We start from the raw sequence: 20,789 nt of genomic DNA, 5'->3' as shown, positions 1-20,789 counted from the left end.
CTTATTATAAATCTCAAAAAACCATAGGGAATTGTATGAATTTATATAGTACCAGTTTGTAGGACTTATTAAATGTACAACAGATACATGATAACTGGCTACATCCCTCATTTAACATTTAATCATCTCGTAGTCAAATCTTGATATGAATAATATTAGGTATTTTTCAATACACTTGGGGGATTTTCCCATTTCTCTTGTCTTTCTTCAATCTTCTATTGTTTTATATTAATTCTTAAATCAATATAATCTGCTGTTTTAATTCTTTTAACTGTCTCAACCTACAACAAAAATGTTTGTTATAATTTAAATTCTCGTTTAACAAAATGAATTAATAAATTTAATTTGTGTGAGGGAAACAAAATAACATTTAGAGCTGCTCTTCAAAGTATAACACCAGGTATTATCTCAATCAGTTTTTTTTGTTAATAAGATTAAAATTAGATTCTCTTTTCTGTTCTGAACTCATCTCTTCACTTCTGAAAAAGATCATATCTGATTAATCTTGCTAATATTATAAATGTGAAAGTTTGTGTGTTTGTTTTTTTCATTTGTTTGTTTGTTTGATGTTCAATCACGCTTTAACTACTGGTCGGATCGGGCTGAAATTTGATATGATGATAGCACACGTTCCTGATTAACATATAGACATATTCTTATCTCATACAGTCAAGTTTATGTTTTTAATTTATACAAAATGTTTTGATACTGTGCGAATATTCGATAATTAACTTTTAGCGAATTTCCCCTATCGGTGAATGAATGAATGAATGAATGAATATATAGTTAATAAGCTATTACCGTAGTACTCATGGTAAGACCTGGCCCCGGGACCAATTTACTTTCTCGTCTTGAGGTCCCTAGAGACCAAAAACACCATCCGATCAAATTCATATATATGTATTTATATATATATTTATATCTATATATATATATATTTATATATATATCTCTATATGTGTCCGTTAGCGCGATAACTCGAGCAAAAATCATCCGATTTTGATGAAATTTGGTACAAACGTGTAAACCTACATTTATTCAAACGAGTTCGCGAACCAGCATGATCGGACTATGGGAACAGGGGTTTATGGGGGGTTTTATGGGGTAAAAATTGGGTTTTCCCATTTTTGACCCTGAAAATTTAAAATTTAGCAATTTCTTTCCAAACCATTTTGTATATTGGAGCGTTATTATGCGCCTAATTACTACGGAGAAAATTCTAAAAAAACAGTAAATTTAAAATTCCTATGTTATTCTTATGATGAATAAGTAAACTGTTGTAGTTTGCTTGTTTATGGACGTATTTTGATTAAATTTGGAAAATGCATTCATTTAATACTAAACCATTAACATTTTACAAAAAAACTCAGTTTTGACCTCCCTGTTGCAGCAAAAATAAGTACTTGTTAAACTAATGCTATTTAAATAGGGAATAAGTGTGATATTTTTAAGGAGACATTTAAGTGTAAATCCAATCAGGCAAATGGAAATTCGCTTAGTCTGCAGGTTTGCTGCGGCGGGGGTATTTTATTGTTAAAGTGTAGTGGTGGAACATTATGGCTATGGTATAGCCTAAGTATTATACTATAGCTTCCGTAAATTAAAATAACCAAACTTTCTCAAACCGTGTCCTCTTCCATTGCAAACACAAAGCATGAGTACAGTATAAGGTCAATAAGCATTTTATACGCCAATCCCGTACTAAGGACGGGTATTGTGCTAGTAATTTATAAATAAAAAAACTTTTTTAAATGCCACATTTTTAAATAGACTAAAATGTAGAAAATAATTTATAAATATGTGGAGAGAACAAAAATACTTGTAAGATTTAAAACGAAGAACGTGGGGTGCATGCAATAGCAAATTTGATTATTATCTTCACCTATTGAACTATTCATATCTATTGGCAGATTAAGCGTTAGTAATTGACTGTCATGATCTGAAAGATTTGTTATAGACCCTGTTACTTCTGTGAGAGATTGATCTAAATTGGTAAGAACATTGTCTATCGCTGTTGCTGATGCCCTACTCTAGTGGGGAAGTCTACTAAATAACTAAAACTATAATAAGCAAGAATATTTTTGAAAAACTGGACCTCTGTTTTCACACTTTAAACATCAGTATTAAAATCCCCCACTAATAATAAAATTTGTCTCATCTTTTAAAGCAACTAGAGTTTCTAACAGCATATCCAATCTATTAAAAAACTCCATATTTTGCATCCGAGGCTTTCTGTATATACCTACAAGAACAAACTTAAATTTATTTATTTCACACTTTGCTACACAACATTCAAAAATTTTATCTTCCGTAAGCTCTTCTAACTTTTTTTTTATTTAAAGGCCTAGCTTTCAACCCCTTCTCTGAAAATATCATTACACCTCCACATGAAGTGGTGGTACAACAATACTCTTAAATTAAATCTTTCTAGATTACCTTTAGTCATATTATGCTCAGTCAAAACTTTGGTTTCATCTCTTCCATTACAATTTTCAACAACTCTTTTCTAGATGACAGGTGTTGAATATTTTGATGAAATATTTTTATTGATTTAAAACTTTGAATAGATGATAATTTTGTTTTTGAATTTTTTTCCAATTTTAAATTTAAGTCAGGTTGACGAGGTGGGTCAGTACTTCAATATGAACCTTTTTAAAAAGCTTCTTCATGCAGCTTATGAATGCAAACAACTTTTTACATATTGTGGTACACTCTTGAGGTTTCTCTCCTGTGAACCAATGAATGTTTCTTCATATTGTCTATTCGTGCAAAGGATTTTCCACATGTAGAGCACTTATAAGGTCTCTCACCTGTATGAACAAATGTATGTTTCTTAAGATCACTTGTGGCAGTAAAGGATTTTCCACATGTAGAGCACTTATATGATCTCTCTCCTGTATGAACAAATGTATGTGACTTCAGATACTTCTTTGAAGTAAATGATTTTTCACATGTAGTGCACTTGTAAAGTCTCTCTCCTGTATGAACCAATGTATGTGTCTTCATATTGCCTTTGGTTGTAAAGGATTTTCCACATGTAGCACACTTAAAAGGTCTCTCTCGTGTATGAACAAATGTATGTTTCTTCAGATCACTTTTGAAAGTAAATGATTTTTCACATGTAGTGCACTTATAAGGTCTCTCACCTGTATGGACAAATATATGTGTCTTCATATTGTCTATTCGTGCAAAGGATTTTCCACACGTAGTGCACTTATAAGGTCTCTCCCCTGTATGAACAAATGTGTGTTTCTTCAGATCACTTTTGAAAGTAAATGATTTTTCACATGTAGTGCACTTATAAGGTCTCTCACCTGTATGGACCAATGTATGTCTTGTCATACTACCAATGGTTGTAAAGGATTTTCCACATGTAGTGCACTTATAGGGTCTTGTATGAATTTGTGTATGCTCCTTCATATGGCTTTGGAGTTTAATGGATTCCCCACATATAGGAGACTTCCCAAAGTGTATCAACAAATGACTCTTTACTTGGTTTAGTTGGAAAAATGTTTTCTCACATGTCAAACATTTAAAGGGACGCTCTCCAGTGTGATATAATATATGGACCTTCATTGCAGATTGAGATGGACAACTTTGCTCACATATTGGACATTTGAGAGGAAAGTTTTTTGAGTGAGTTGACATTTTTACTTCAGCACTTTTTCCCACTGTGAATTTCATCACATAAGAAGTCGCTTATCGGAAATCACAACAAACCATAGGGAATTGTATGCATTTGAATAGTACCAGTTTGTAGGACTTATTAAATGTACAACAGATACATGATAGGATACATCTCTCATTTAACATTTAATCATCTCATAGTCAAATCTTTATATGAATAATATTAGGTATTTTTCAATACACTTGGCGATTTTCCTTTTTCTCTTGTATTTCTTTATTCTTCTATTGTTTAATATTAATTCTTAAATCAATATAATCTGCTGTTTTAATTCTTTTAACTGTCTCAGCCTAGAACAAAAGTTTTTGTTATAATTTAAATTTTAGTTTAACAAAATGTAATTAATAAATTTAATTTGTGTAAGGTAAAGAAACAAAATAACATTTAGAGCTATTCTTTGAAGTATTACACCAGGGATTATCTCAATTACTTTTTTTTGTGATTAAGATTTAAATTAGATTCTCTTTTCTGATGTCTGAACTCATCTCTTCACTTTTGAAAAAGGTCATATCTGATTAATCTTACTAATATTATAAATGTGAAGTTTTGTGTGTTTGTTTGTTTTTTCATTTGTTTGTCTGTTTGATGTTCAATCACGCTTTAACTACTGGTCGGATCGGGCTGTAATTTGGTATGATGATAGCACACGTTCCTGATTAACATATAGACATATTCTAATCTCAAGAATCCTTTCAGGCTCCAGCCCAGTGGCTCTGGGGTTTCCCATGTTAACCTTTTGAGTATTCACATTTAAAAGGGATTAAAGAATTATGTCAGCTGTTTCAACTACACAAGTTGTTCTATGATATTCAATATTATTAAAAGTTATAAGGTTCTTCAACAGGGTGCAGCACTATTATTTTATTTTTATATGACAACATAGCTAATTTGAACCAAGCTGCAACAAAAGCTGTGATGCACAATAAAAACGGACAAAGTAGGATTGTCAAGTTTATGTTTTCAATTTATAAATAATATTTTGATATTGTGCAAATATTCGATAATTTACTTTTTTATTGTTTAGGTGTAGTGGTAGAACATTACGGCTATGGTATTATAAGTGTTATACTATGGCTTCCGTAAATTAAATAACCAAACTTTCTCAAACTGTGTCCTCTTCCATTGCAAACACAAAGCATGAGTTTAAGTACAATAGGCATTTTATATAATAATACAAAATAATAATAAAAATCTTTATTTGTCATAAGGATATAAATATTATAGATCATCGACAAAGTCAAAATTATGATCATACATCAATCGTCAAACAAAACAAAAGCAAAAACACTTTCGATATTTTGAAAAAACAATAGGGCTTAATAACTAAAATAGACTTAAATATGCCAATCCTGTACGAAATACGGGTATTCTGCTAGTAATTTAAAATAAAAAATCTTTTTAAATGCCCCATATTTAAATGGACTAAAATGTAGAAAATAATTTATAAATATGTGGAGAGAATATATACTTGTAAGATTTAAAACAAAAAACATGGGGTGGATACAATAGTTAATTTGATTATTACCTATTGAACTAGTCATATCTATTGGCAGATTAAGCGTTAGTAATTGACTGTCATGATCTGAAAGATTTGTTATAAACCCTGTTACTTCTGTGTGAGGTTGATCTATATTGGTAAGAACATTGTCTATTGCTGTTGCTGATGCCCTGATCCAGTGGGGATGTCTACTAAATAACTAAAACTACAGTAGAACGTCGATTATCCGAATTAATTGGGGATTGGGGGTGTTCGGATAACTGATTTTTCGGATAATCGGTCATTGACGGGAAAAATACAGGGAACGGGAAATGACGGGAAGGGATAGCGGCCGGCGGCGATTTGCCGATTTCGCGTCTGTGGATACTGTACAATAATATAAATGTAATTAATTAACATCCAGATTTATTTTTACACTACAGCAACAAACATGTACAACAGTACTTAGAACTGGACTATCAGAATGTGTACAGAAAGAAATTTTTCTGCACTACGCGTTTACGTTTGGACGACATAGTTAGTGTAGAATGAAACAGTACAATAGAAACCCGTACGAACTGTCACTGTCGAATGCTCACATGCGACTGAGACTAGTGAGACTTGAGACGGAGACTGAGTCAGTGAGAGTAGGAGTGGCGCGCACAGCCATAGCGCACGACAATTTCGTCACGCAGGCCCGCCCCGCCTCCGGCCTAGCAGCCGTGCGGTGGCGTAGCGCTCGGTAGTCGTGATTGGCGCGCGATTTTATTGATTTTTGCTTCTTTCTTCCTTTTGGTTAACCGACGTTTCGGATGACCGGGCTTCGGATAATCGACGTTCTACTGTATAATAAGCAAGAATATTTTTTTAAATCCTGGACCTCTGTTTTTAGAGTTTAAAAGTCAATATTAAAATCCCCCACTAAAAATAAAATTTGTCTCATCCTTTAAAGCAACTAGAGTTTCTAACGGCCTGTCCTATCTAATAATATTTTGCATCCGAGGCTTTCTGTATATACCTACAAGAACAAACTTAAATTTATTTATTTCACACTTTGCTACACAAAATTCAAAAATTGTATCTTCCGTAAGCTTTTCCAACTTTTTTTTAATTTAAAGGCCAAGCTTTCAAACCCTTCTCGGAAAGTATCACCACACCTCCACCTGAAGTGGTGGTACGACAATACTCTTATATTAAATCTTTCTAGATTACCTTTAGTCATATTATGCTCAGTCAAAACTTTGGTTTCATCTCCTCCATTACAATTTCCAACGACTCTTTTCTAGATGACAGGTGTTGAATATTTTGATGAAATATTTTAATTGATTTAAAACTTTGAATAGATGATAATTTTGTTTTTGAATTTTTTGCCAATTTTAAATTCAAGTCAGGTTGACGAGGTTGGTCAGTACTTCAATATGAACCTTTTTAAAAGGCTTCTTCATGCAGCTTATGAATGCAAACAACTTTTTACATATTGTGGTACACTCTTGAGGTTTCTCTCCTGTGAACCAATGAATGTTTCTTCATATTGTCTATTCGTGCAAAGGATTTTCCACATGTAGAGCACTTATAAGGTCTCTCACCTGTATGAACAAATGTATGTTTCTTAAGATCACTTGTGGCAGTAAAGGATTTTTCACATATAGAGCACTTATAAGGTCTCTCATCTGTATGCACAAATGTATGTTTCTTAAGATCACTTGTGGCAGTAAAGGATTTTTCACATATAGAGCACTTATAAGGCCTCTCATCTGTATGCACAAATGTATGTTTTTTTAATTCACTTTTTGAAGTAAATGATTTTTCACATGTAGTGCACTTGTAGGGTCTCTCTCCTGTATGGACCAATGTATGTCTCTTCATATTGTCTATTGTTGTAAAGGATTTTCCACATGTAGAGCACTTATAAGGTCTCTCTCCTGTATGGACCAATGTATGTCTCTTCATAGTGCACATTTGTGCAAAGGATTTTCCACATGTAGAGCACTTATAAGGTCTCTCCCCTGTATGGACCATTGTGTGTGTCTTCATATTGCCTATTCTTGCAAAGGATTTTTCACATATAGTGCACTTATAAGGTCTCTCACCTGTATGGACCAATGTATGTGTCTTCATATTGTCTTTTCTTGCAAAGGATTTTCCACATGTAGTGCACTTATAGCGTCTCGTATGAATTTGTGTATGCACCTTCATATGGCTTTGGAGTTGAATGGATTCCCCACATATAGGAGACTTCCCAAAGTGTATCAACAAATGACTCTTTACTTGGTTTAGTTGGAAAAATGTTTTCTCACATGTCAAACATATAAAGGGGCGCTCTCCGGTGTGATATAATATATGGACCTTCATTGCAGATTGAGATTGACAAATTTGCTCACATATTGGACATTTGAGAGGAAAATTTTTAACGTGAGTTAACATTTTTACTCTAGCACTTTTTATCACTGTGAATTCCATCACATAAGCAGTCCCTTATTATAAATCTCAAAAAACCATAGGGAATTGTATGCATTTAAATAGTACCAGTTTGTAGGACTTATTAAATGTACAACAGATACATGATAGGACAGGCTACATCCCTCATTTAACATTTAATCATCTCACAGTCAAATCTTGATATGAATAATATTAGGTATTTTCCAATACACTTGGGGGATTTTCCTTTTTCTATTGTCTTTCTTTATTCTTCTACTGTTTTATATTAGTTCTTATATCAATATAATCTGCTGTTTTAATTCTTTTAACTGTCTCAACCTAAAACAAAAGTTTTTGTTATAATTTAAATTTTAGTTTAACAAAATGTAATTGATACATTTAATTCGTGTAAGGGAAACAAAATAACATTTAGAGCTATTCTTTAAAGTATTACACCAGGGATTATCTCAATTAGTTATTATTTTTTTTTTTTTATTAAGATTAAAATTACATTCTCTTTTCTGATGTCTGAACTCATCTCTTCACTTTTGAAAAAGATCATATCTGATTAATCTTACTAGTATTATAAATGTGAAGGTTTGTGTGTTTGTTTGTTTTTGCATTTGTTTGTCTGTTTGATGTTCAATCACGCAGAAATTAAAATATTAAAAATTAAAAATTACGCAGAAAAACTACTGGTCAGATGGGCTGAAATTTGGTATGATAGCACACGTTCCTGATTAACATATGGACATATTCTTACCTAATGAATCCTTTCGGGCTGCGGCCCAGTGGCTCTGGGGTTTCCCATGTTAACCTTTTGAGTATTCATATTTAAAAGGGATTAAAGAATTTTGTCAGCTGTTTCAACTACACAAGTTGTTCTATGATATTCAATATTATTAAAAGTTATAAGGTTCATCAACAGGGTGCAGCACTATTATTTAATTTTCATATGACAACATTGCTAATTTGAACCAAGCCGCAACAAAAGCTGTGATGCGCAATGAAAACGGACAAAGTAGGATTGTTTACAGTCAAGTTTATGTTTTTAATTTATAAATAATGTTTTGATACTGTGCGAATATTCGATAATTTACTTTTTTATTGTTTAAGTGTAGTGGTGGAACATTATGGCTATGGTATAAGTATTATACTATAGCTTCAGTAAATTAAAATAACCAAACTTTCTCAAACCGTGTCTTTTTCCATTGCAAACACAAAGCATGAGTACAGTATAAGTACAATAAGCATTTTATACGCCAATCCTGTACGAAGGACGGGTAATCTGCTAGTAATCTATAAATATAAAGCTCAAATACCACTGACTCACTCATCACGAAATCTCAGAAACCATAAGACCTAGGAACCTGAAACTAGGCAGGCATCTTCCTTTAGGGTAGTAGACGCTCACTAAAGCTGGGTTTTCCTAGACGCGGAGTCGGCCAGCGGAGAGCGGACAACGGAGAGCGGACTCAGCTTGTCTTAGGTAATTTAATGTTACTGTTTTCCTAGCAGCGGAGCGGAATGCCATGTTAATTTCAATTCCGCTCTCCGTTGTCCGCTCTCCGCTGGCCGACTCCGCGTCTAGGAAAACCCAGCTTTAGAAAGGATTTTACCCTCCGACCTCTGGGCCCCACCCCAGTGGCTCTGGAGTTTCCTATGTTAACCTTATGAGTACTCATATTTAAATGGAATTAATTAATCTTAACAGCCGTTTCAATTAAACGAGTTGGTTCTGTTCTATGATGTTCAATAGCATTAAAGTTACAAGGAATACCAACAGGGTGCAGCACTATTATTTCTTTGACATTAATGACAACAGCTAATTTGCAACCAAAAGCTGAGTGAGCCTAGCGAACGAACATCAACCAGGACGTCAGGACGTGATTGAGAAATGCGAACGAGATCATCTTGAAAATTAAGAAGTTAAACGGGGCAAAGCCCGCGGTTTAAACCTAGTTTATAAATAAAAAAACTTTTTTAAATGCCACATTTTTAAATGGACTAAAATGTAGAAAATAATTTATAAATATGTGGAGAGAACAAAAATACTTGTAAGATTTAAAACAAGGAACCCGGGTTGCATGCAATAGCAAATTTGATTATTATCTTCACCGAGAGAGGCGAGTGAGCGTAGCGAACGAGCTAACCTGAAGGCAAGTGAGCGCAGCGAACGAGCTCCAACCTAAAGGTGAGTGAGCGTAGCGAACGAGCTCCAACCCAAAGGTGAGTGAGCGTAGCGAACGAACTTCAACCAGGACGTGATTGAGCGATGCGAACGAGATCATCTTGAAAATTAAACGTAACGGTACTTTCTTTCCATCGGTCTGTCTTAGGGGAAACTTATAACTTAGGCGATACGAAGTTCGCCGGGTCAGCTAGTATTTATATAAATATATATTTATATATATATTTATATGTATGTATATGTGTCCGTTAGCGCGATAACTCGAGCAATCATCCTATTTTGATTCAATTTCGTACAAATGTGTAAACCTACGTTTATTCAAACAAGTTCGCGAACCAGCATGATCGGACTATGGGAACAGGGGTTTATGGGGGGCTTTATGGGGTAAAAATTGGGTTTTCCCATTTTTGACCCTGAAAATTTAAAATTTAGGATTTTCTTTCCAAACCATTTTGTAGAGCTTAAAAAAACAAATAATTTAGTATATTGGAGCGTTATTATGCGCCTAATTACTACGGAGAAAATTCTAAAAAACTGTAAATTTAAAATTCTTATGTTATTCTTATGGAGAATAAGTAAACTATTGTAGCTTGCTTGTTTATGGACGTATTTTGATCGAATTTGGAAAATGCATTCATTTAATACTAAACTATAAAACATTTTACAAAAAAACTCAGTTTTACCCTCCCTGTTACAGCAAACCTAAGAACTTGTTAAACTAATGCTATTTAAATATGGACTAAATGTGATATTTTTAAGGAGACATTTAAGTGTAAATCCAATGAGGCAAATGGAAATTCGCTTAGTCTGCAGGTTTGCTGCGGCGGGGGTATTTTATTGTTTAAGTGTAGTGGTAGAACATTATGGCTATGGTATAGCCTAAGTATTATACTATAGCTTCCGTAAATTAAAATAACCAAACTTTCTCAAAACGTGTCCTATTCCATTGCAAACACAAAGCATGAGTACAGTATAAGTACAATAAGCATTACAAGCAGTGGCAATTCCGTACTAAGGACGGGTATTGTGCTAGTAATTTATAAATAAAAAAACTTTTATAAATGCCACATTTTTAAATAGACTAAAATGTAGAAAATAATTTATAAATATGTGGAGAGAACAAAAATACTTGTAAGATTTAAAACAAAAAACGTGGGGTGGATGCAATAGTAAATTTGATTATTATCTTCACCTATTGAACTAGTCATATCTATTGGCAGATTAAGCGTTAGTAATTGACCGTCATGATCTGAAAGATTTCTTATAAACCCTGTTACTTCTGTGTGAGGTTGATCTAAATTGGTAAGAACATTGTCTATCGCTGTTGCTGATGCCCTGATCCAGTGGGGATGTCTACTAAATAACTAAAACTATAATAAGCAAGAATATTTTTGAAAAACTGGACCTCTGTTTTTACACTTTAAAAGTCAATATTAAAATCCCCCACTAAAAATATAAATTGAGCTCCTTTAAAGCAACTAGAGTTTCTAACAGCCTATCCTATCTAATAATATTTTGCATCCGAGGCTTTCCGTATATACGGAACCAGCAAACCGTGAGCATAACAACATTTCTAATTCTATTTCTATTTCATTCATTTCTATTTCTTTAATATAATATATGGATACATGAATTTGGATTCATATATATACATATTGTTTTTGTACGTATATACGTACAAGAACAAACTTAAATTTATTAATTTACACATTGCTACACAACATACAAAAATTTTATCTTCCGTAAGCTTTTCCAACTTTTTTTAATTTAAAGGCCTAGCTTTCAAACCCTTCTCTGAAAATAACACCACACCTTACCTGAAGTGGCGGTACAACAATACTCTTAAATTAAATCTTTCTAGATTACCTTTAGTCATATTATGCTCAGTCAAAACAACAATATTTGGTTTTATCTCCTGCATTACAATTTCCAAAGACTCTTTTCTAGATGACAGGTGATGTATATTTTGATGATGTATTTTAATTGATTTAAAACTTTAAAAAGATGATAATTTTGTTTTTGAATTTTTTGTCAATTTTAAATTTAAGTCAGGTTGACGAGTTAAGTCAGTAGTTCAATATAAACCTTTTTAAAAAGCTTCTTCATACAGCTTATGAATGCAAACACATGTGGTACACTTTGAGGTTTCTCTCCTGTGTACCAATGAATGTTTCTTCATGACATATTTGAAAGTAGGCTAAAAGATTTTTCACACATATTACACTTATTTACATTTGTAAAGTCTCCAATGTATGTTTCTTCATACTGCCTATTCTTGCAAAGGATTTTCCACATGTAGTACACTTATAAGGTCTCTCCTTTGTATGAACCAATGTGTGTGTCTTCATATTGTCTACTCTTGCAAAGGATTTTCCACATGTAGAGCACTTATATGATCTCTCTCCTGTATGAACAAATGTATGTGACTTCAGATACTTCTTTGAAGTAAATGATTTTTCACATGTAGTGCACTTGTAAAGTCTCTCTCCTGTATGAACCAATGTATGTGTCTTCATATTGCCTTTGGTTGTAAAGGATTTTCCACATGTAGCACACTTAAAAGGTCTCTCTCGTGTATGAACAAATGTATGTTTCTTCAGATCACTTATGGAAGTAAATGATATTTCACACATAGTGCACTTATAATGTCTCTCACCTGTATGGACAAGTATATGTGTCTTCATATTGCCTATTTGTGCAAAGGATTTTCCACACATAGTGCACTTATAAGGTCTCTCCCCTGTATGAACAAATGTGTGTTTCTTCAAAACACTTTTGAAAGTAAATGATTTTTCACATGTAGTGCACTTATAAGGTCTCTCACCTGTATGGACCAATGTATGTCTTTTCATACTACCAATTGTTGTAAAGGATTTTCCACATGTAGTGCACTTATAGGGTCTTGTATGAATTTGCGTATGCTCCTTCATATGGCTTTGGAGTTTAATGGATTCCCCTAATATAGGAGACTTCCCAAAGTGTATCAACAAATGACTCTTTACTTGGTTTAGTTGGAAAAATGTTTTCTCACATGTCAAACATTTAAAGGGACGCTCTCCGGTGTGATATAATATATGGACCTTCATTGCAGATTGAGATGGACAACTTTGCTCACATATTGGACATTTCAGAAGAAAATTTTTAGAGTGAGTTAACATTTTTACTCCAGCACTTTTTACCACTGTGAATTCCATCACATAAGCAGTCGCTTATCAGATATCACAACAAACCATAGGAAATTGTATGCATTTAAATAGTACCAGTTTGTAGGACTTAAATGTACAACAGATATTTGATAGGATACATCTCTCATTTAACATTTAATCATCTCATAGTCAAATCTTGATATGAATAATATTAGCTATTTTTCAATACACTTGGGGGATTTTCCCATTTCTCTTGTCTTTCTTCAATCTTCTATTGTTTTATATTAATTCTTAAATCAATATAATCTGCTGTTTTAATTCTTTTAACTGTCTCAACCTACAACAAAAATGTTTGTTATAATTTAAATTCTCGTTTAACAAAATGAATTAATAAATTTAATTTGTGTGAGGGAAACAAAATAACATTTAGAGCTGCTCTTCAAAGTATAACACCAGGTATCATATCAATTAGTTTTTTTTTGTAATTAAGATTAAAATTAGATTCTCTTTTCTGTTCTGAACTCATCTCTTCACTTCTGAAAAAGATCATATCTGATTAATCTTACTAATATTATAAACGTGAAAGTTTGTGTGTTTGTTTGTTTTTTTCATTTGTTTGTTTGTTTGATGTTCAATCTCGCTTTAACTACTGGTCGGATCGGGCTGAAATTCGATATGATGATAGCACACGTTCCTGATTAACATATAGACATATTCTTATCTCAAGAATCCTTTCGTGCTTCGGCCCAGTGGCTCTGGGGTTTCCCATGTTAACCTTATGAGTATTCATATTTAAAAGGGATTAAAGAATGCTGTCAGCTGTTTCAATTATACAAGTTGTTCTATGATATTTAATATTATTAAAAGTTATAAGGTTCACCAACAGGGTGCAGCACTATTTTTTTATTTTCATATGACAACATAAGTAATTTGAACCAAGCCGCAACAAAAGCTGTGATGCACAATGAAAACGGACAAAGTAAAATTGTTTACAGTCAAGTTTATGTTTTCTATTTATAAATAATATTTTGATACTGTGCAAATATTCGATAATATACTTTTTAGCGAATTTTCCATATAGGGAATAAGCTATTACCGTAGTACTCATGGTAAGACCTGGCCCCGGGACCAATTTACTTTCTCATCTTGAGGTCCCTAGAGTCCAAAAACACCATCCGATCAAATTCATATATATACTTATATATATATACTAGCTGACCCGGCGAACTTCGTATCGCCTAAGTTATAGGTTTCCCCTAAGACAGACCGATGGAAAGAAAGTACCGTTACGTTTAATTTTCAAGATGATCTCGTTCGCATCGCTCAATCACGTCCTGGTTGAAGTTTGTTCGCTACGCTCACTCACCTTTGGGTTGGAGTTCGTTCGCTACGCTCATTCACCTTTAGGTTGGAGCTCGTTCGCTTCGCTCACTTGCCTTCAGGTTAGCTCGTTCGCTACGCTAACTCGCCTCCAGGTTGAAGTTCGTTCGCTACGCTCACTCACCTTTTGGTTGCAAATTAGCTGTTGTCATAAATGTAAAAGAAATAATAGTGCTGCACCCTGTTGGTAATCCTTGTAACTTTAATGCTATTGAACATCATAGAACAGAACCAACTTGTTTAATTGAAACAGCTGTTAAGATTCATTAATTCCATTTCTCAAAAGGTTAACATGGGAAACTCCAGAGCCACTGGGGCGGAGCCCTTTTAAGAATTTCGAAACGGGAAATAGTTTACGTCTGATTCGCATACCTACAGAATTTACACACCAAATTTCATAACGATCGGTGAAGTCGTTCCGGAGGAGTTTGCAGACAAACACTGTGACACGAGAATTTTATATATTAGATATATTTATATATGTGACCATTAGCGCGATAACTCGAACAAAAATCATCCGGTTTTTTTTAAATTTGGTACAAACGTGTAAACCTACGTTTATTCAAACAAGCTCGCAAACCAGCATGATCGGACTATTGGAACTGAGGTTTATGGGGGGTTTTATGGGGTAAATATTAGGTTTTCCCATTTTTGACCCTGAAAATTTAAAATTTAGCAATTTCTTTCCAAACCATTTTGTATATTGGAGCGTTATTATGCGCCTAATTACTACGGAGAAAATTCTAAAAAAACAGTAAATTTAAAATTCCTATGTTATCCTTATGATGAATAAGTAAACTGTTGTAGTTTGCTTGTTTATGGACGTATTTTGATTAAATTTGGAAAATGTATTAATTTAATACTGAACTATTAACATTTTACAAAAAAACTCAGTTTTACCCTCCCTGTTGCAGCAAAAATAAGTACTTGTTAAACTAATGCTATTTAAATAGGGAATAAGTGTGATATTTTTAAGGAGACATTTAAGTGTAAATCCAATCAGGCAAATGGAAATTCGCTTAGTCTGCAGGTTTGCTGCGGCGGGGGTATTTTATTGTTTAAGTGTAGTGGTAGAACATTATGGCTATGGTATAGCCTAAGTAATTATACTATAGCTTCCGTAATTAAAATAACCAAACTTTCTAAAACCGTGTCCTCTTCCATTGCAAACACAAAGCATGAGTACAGTATAAGTTCAATAAGCATTTTATACGCCAATCCCGTACTAAGGACGGGTATTGTGCAAGTAATTTATAAATAAAAAAACTTTTTTAAATGCCTATTTTTAAATAGACTAAAATGTAGAAAATAATTTATAAATATGTGGAGAGAACAAAAATACTTTTAAGATTTAAAACGAAGAACGTGGGGTGCATGCAATAGCAAATTTGATTATTATCTTCACCTATTGAACTATTCATATCTATTGGCAGATTAAGCGTTAGTAATTGACTGTCATGATCTGAAAGATTTGTTATAGACCCTGTTACTTCTGTGAGAGATTGATCTAAATTGGTAAGAACATTGTCTATCGCTGTTGCTGTTGCCCTACTCTAGTGGGGAAGTCTACTAAATAACTAAAACTATAATAAGCAAGAATATTTTTGAAAAACTGGACCTCTGTTTTCACACTTTAAACGTCAGTTTTAAAATCCCCCACAAATAATAAAATTTGTCTCATCCTTTAAAGCAACTACAGTTTCTAACAGCATATCCAATCTATTAAGAAACTCCATATTTTGCATCCGAGGCTTTCTGTATATACCTACAAGAACAAACTTAAATTTATTTATTTCACACTTTGCTACACAACATTCAAAAATTGTATCTTCCGTAAGCTCTTCTAACTTTTTTTTTATTTAAAGGCCTAGCTTTCAACCCCATCTCTGACAATATCACCACACCTCTACCTGAAGTGGTGGTACAACAATACTCTTAAATTAAATCTTTCTAGATTACCTTTAGTTATATTATGCTCAGTTAAAACTTTGGTTTTATCTCCTCCATTACAATTTCAAAAGACTCTTTTCTAGATGACAGGTGTTGAATATTTTGATGAAATATTTTAATTGATTTAAAACTTTAAATAGATGATTTTGTTTTTGATTTTTTTGCAAATTTTAAATTTAAGTCAGGTTGACGAGGTGGGTCAGTTCTTCAATATGAACCTTTTTAAAAGGCTTCTTCATACAGCTTATGAATGCAAACAACTTTTTACATGTGGTACACTCTTGAGGTTTCTCTCCTGTGAACCAATAAATGTTTCTTCATATTGCTCATTTGTGCATATGATTTTCCACATGTAGAGCACTTATAAGGTTTCTCCCCTGTATGAACCAATGTATGTGTCTTCATATTGCCCATTTGTGCAAAGGATTTTCCACATGTAGAGCACTTATAAGGTCTCTCTCCTCTATGAACAATTGTATGTGACTTCATATTGCCTTTTGTTGCAAAGAATTTTCCACATGTAGCACACTTATAAGGTCTCTCTCCTGTATGAACCAATGTATGTCTCTTCAGATCACTTTTGGAAGTAAATGATTTTTCACATATAGTGCACTTGTAAAGTCTCTCTCCTCTATGAGCAATTGTATGTGACTTCATATTGCCTTTTGTTGTAAAGAATTTTCCACATGTAGCACACTTATAAGGTCTCTCTCCTGTATGAACCAATGTATGTTTCTTCAGATCACTTCCAGAAGTAAATGATTTTTCACATGCAGTGCACTTATAAGGTCTCTTCCCTGTATGGACCATTGTGTGTGTCTTCATATTGCTCATTCTTGCAAAGGATTTTTCACATATAGTGCACTTATAAGGTCTCTCACCTGTATGGACCAATGTATGTGTCTTCATATTGTCTTTTCTTGCAAAGGATTTTCCACATGTAGTGCACTTATAGCGTCTCGTATGAATTTGTGTATGCTCCTTCATATGGCTTTGGAGTTGAATGGATTCCCCACATATAGGAGACTTCCCAAAGTGTATCAACAAATGACTCTTTACTTGGTTTAGTTGGAAAAACGTTTTCTCACATATCAAACATTTAAAGGGGCGTTCTCCGGTGTGATATAATATATGGACCTTCATTGCAGATTGAGATGGACAACTTTGCTCACATATTGGACATTTGAGAGGAAAGTTTTTAGAGTCAGTTAACATTTTCACTCTAACACTTTTTATCACTGTGAATATCACATAAGCAGTCCCTTATCAGAATTTACAATAAACCATAGGGAATTGTATGAATTTATATAGTACCAGTTTGTAGGACTTATTAAATGTACAACAGATACATGATAACTGGCTACATCCCTCATTTAACATTTAATCATCTCGTAGTCAAATCTTGATATGAATACTATTAGGTATTTTTTAATACACTTGGGGGATTTTCCCATTTCTCTTGTCTTTCTTCAATCTTCTATTGTTTTATATCAATTCTTAAATCAATATAGTCTGCAGTTTAATTCTTTTAACTGTCTCAACCTACAACAAAAATGTTTGTTATAATTTAAATTCTCGTTTAACAAAATGAATTGATCAATTTAATTTGTGTAAGTGAAACAAAATAACATTTAGAGCTGCTCTTCAAATTATAACACCAGGTATTATCTCAATCAGTTTTTTTTTTTTTTTAAGATTAAAATTAGATTCTCTTTTCTGTTCTGAACTCATCTCTTCACTTCTGAAAAAGATCATATCTGATTAATCTTACTAATATTATAAATGTGAAAGTTTGTGTGTTTGTTTGTTTTTTCATTTGTTTGTTTGTTTTATGTTCAATCACGCTTTAACTACTGGTGGGATCTGGCTGAAATTTGTAATGATGATAGCACACGTTCCTCATTAACATATAAACATATTCTTATCTCAAGAATCCTTTCGTGCTCTGGCCCAGTGGCTCTGGGGTTTCCCATGTTAACCTTATGAGTATTCATATTTAAAAGGGATTACAGAATTTTGTCAGCTGTTTCAATTACACAAGTTGTTCTAGATGATATTTAATATTATTAAAAGTTATAAGGTTCACCAACAAGATGCAGCACTATTATTTTATTTTCATATGACAACATAACTAATTTGAACTAAGCCGCAACAAAAGCTGTGATTCCTAATGAAAACGGACAAAGTAGGATTGTTTACAGTCAAGTTTATGTTTTTAATTTATAAATAATGTTTTGATACTGTGTGAATATTCAATAATTTACTTTTTAGCGAATTTCCCTATAGGGAAGTAGCTATTACCGTAGGTGGCACGGTAAGACCTAGGCCCGAGACCGATTTACTTTTTCATTTTGATGTCCCCAGAGGCCAAAAACACTATTCGTTCAAATTTTTATATACGTATATATATATATATATATATATATACGTCCGTGAACGCAACTTGAGTAATTTTTGTCCGATTTTGATGAAATTTGGTTTAAAGGTGTAAGGCGGGATAAACTTGAATGAGTTCGCGAACCAGCATGATCGGACCATGGGAACGGGGTTTAACGGGGGGTTTTATGGGGTAAAAATTGGTTTTTCTCACTTTTGACCCTCAAAACACAAAATTTCCCAATTTCTCTTTAAACCTTTTTAAAGAGCTTAAAAAAACAAATAATTAAGTATATAAAAGTATTTTTGTTCGGTTATTAGTAACGGAGAAAATTAAAAAAATTGTAAATTTAAAATTTCCATGTTATTCATATGGAGAATATTGTCAAATGTTGTAGTTTGCTTGTTTGTGGATATAATTTGATCAAACTTGGCAAATTTATTTATTTTGTACTAAGCTATGAATATTTTACTAAAAAACACACTTTATTAGTTTTCTTTGTAGCAGCAAACCTAGGTACTCGTTAAACCTAATGTTATTAAAATATATTTAATTGAAAAACAATTAAGACAAATGGAAATTCGCTTAGTCAGCAGGTTTGCTGCGGCGGGGGTATTTATTGTTTAAGTGTAGTGGTAGAACATTATGGCTATGGTATAAGTATTATACTATAGCTTCCGTAAATTAAAATAACCAAACTTTCTCAAACCGTGTCTTCTTCCATTGCAAACACAAAGCATGAGTACAGTATAAGTACAATAAGCATTTTATACGCCAATCCCGTACAAAGGACGGGTATTCTGCTAGTAATCTATAAATATAAATATCAAATACCACTGTCACTCATCACGAAATCACAGAAACCATAAGACCTAGGAACCTGAAACTAGGCAGGCATGTTCCTTTTGGGTAGTAGACGCTCACTAAGAAAGGATTTTACCCTCTGACCTCTGGGCTCCGCCCCAGTGGCTCTGGAGTTTCCCATGTTAACCTTACGAGTACTCATATTTAAATGGAATTAATGAATCTTAACAGCTGTTTCAATTAAACAAGTTGGTTCTGTTCTATGATGTTCAATAGCATTAAAGTTACAAGGATTACCAACAGGGTGCAGCACTATTATTTCTTTTACATTAATGACAACAGCTAATATGCAACCAAAAGGTGAGTGAGCATAGCGAACGAACTTCAACCAGGACGTCAGGACGTGATTGAGCCATGCGAACGAGATCATCTTGAAAATTAAGAAGTTAAACGGGGCAAAGCCCACGAGTTAAAGCTAGTTTATAAATAAAAAAACTTTTTTAAATGCCACATTGTTAAATGGACTAAAATATAGAAAATAATTTATAAATATGTGGAGAGAACAAAAATACTTGTAAGATTTAAAACGAGGAACGTGGGGTGCATGCAATAGCAAATTTGATTATTATCTTCACCTATTGATCTATTCATATCTATTGGCAGATTAAGCGTTAGTAATTGACTGTCATGATCTGAAAGATTTGTTATAGACCCTGTTACTTCTGTGAGAGATTGATCTAAATTGGTAAGAACATTGTCTATCGCTGTTGCTGATTCCCTACTCTAGTGGGGAAGTCTACTAAATAACCAAAACTATAATAAGCAAGAATATTTTTGATAAACTGGACCTCTGTTTTTACACTTTAAACGTCAGTATTAAAATCCCCCACAAATAATAAAATTTGTCTCATCCTTGAAAGCAACTAGAGTTTCTAACAGCATATGATATCTGAAACTCCATATTTTGCATCCGAGGCTTTCTGTATATACCTACAAGAACAAACTTAAATTTATTTATTTCACACTTTGCTACACAACATTCAAAAATTGTATCTTCCGTAAGCTCTTCTAACTTTTTTTTAAATTTAAAGACCTAGCTTTCAAACCCTTCTCTGAAAATATCACCACACACCTCCACCTGAAGTGGTGGTGCGGCAATACTCTTAAATTAAATCTTTCTAGATTACCTTTAGTCATAATTATGGCTCAGTCAAAACAGCAATATTTGGTTTCATCTCCTCCATTACAATTTCCAAAGACCCTTTTCTAGATGACGGGTGTTGATTATTTTGATGAAATATTTTATTTGATTAAAAACTTTGAATAGAAGATAATTTTGTTTTTGAATTTTTTGCCAATTT

At 33.1% G+C, this 20,789-nt stretch overlaps 3 protein-coding genes across 4 annotated transcripts in view; all 3 read right to left on the bottom strand.

The window, feature by feature from the left end:
• Positions 1–20,789, bottom strand: part of LOC128994349 (digestive cysteine proteinase 1-like) — a 64,509-nt gene that overhangs the window by 24,723 nt on the left and 18,997 nt on the right. The gene's annotated exons all lie outside the window — the stretch shown is intronic.
• Positions 46–6,603, bottom strand: LOC128994358 (gastrula zinc finger protein XlCGF7.1-like). The gene is made up of 3 exons (XM_054418882.1): positions 6,375–6,603; positions 2,437–3,975; positions 46–281 (listed from the first exon to the last, which is right to left on the bottom strand). Exon 2 carries the CDS (start codon positions 3,682–3,684, stop codon positions 2,695–2,697), a length of 990 nt encoding a protein of 329 aa, XP_054274857.1. The 5' UTR covers positions 3,685–3,975; positions 6,375–6,603; the 3' UTR covers positions 46–281; positions 2,437–2,694.
• Positions 13,152–20,788, bottom strand: LOC128994360 (zinc finger protein 239-like). 2 transcript variants are annotated; one of them, XM_054418884.1, is made up of 3 exons: positions 20,616–20,788; positions 16,257–17,789; positions 13,152–13,254 (listed from the first exon to the last, which is right to left on the bottom strand). In XM_054418884.1, the coding sequence occupies exon 2, from the start codon at positions 17,460–17,462 to the stop codon at positions 16,512–16,514; it is 951 nt and encodes a 316-aa protein (XP_054274859.1). In that variant the 5' UTR covers positions 17,463–17,789; positions 20,616–20,788; the 3' UTR covers positions 13,152–13,254; positions 16,257–16,511. The 2 variants fall into 2 exon arrangements, with proteins under 2 accessions (XP_054274859.1, XP_054274860.1); XM_054418885.1 differs by lacking the exon at positions 20,616–20,788 and having other exon boundaries at positions 16,257–17,904.

This window comes from Macrosteles quadrilineatus, unplaced genomic scaffold (assembly GCF_028750875.1).
Source record: "Macrosteles quadrilineatus isolate MER2022 unplaced genomic scaffold, UCM_ALF_1.0 Scaffold_5__1_contigs__length_97177068, whole genome shotgun sequence".
Classification (NCBI taxonomy): domain Eukaryota; kingdom Metazoa; phylum Arthropoda; class Insecta; order Hemiptera; family Cicadellidae; genus Macrosteles; species Macrosteles quadrilineatus.
This window is presented reverse-complemented; position numbering and strand designations above follow the sequence as displayed.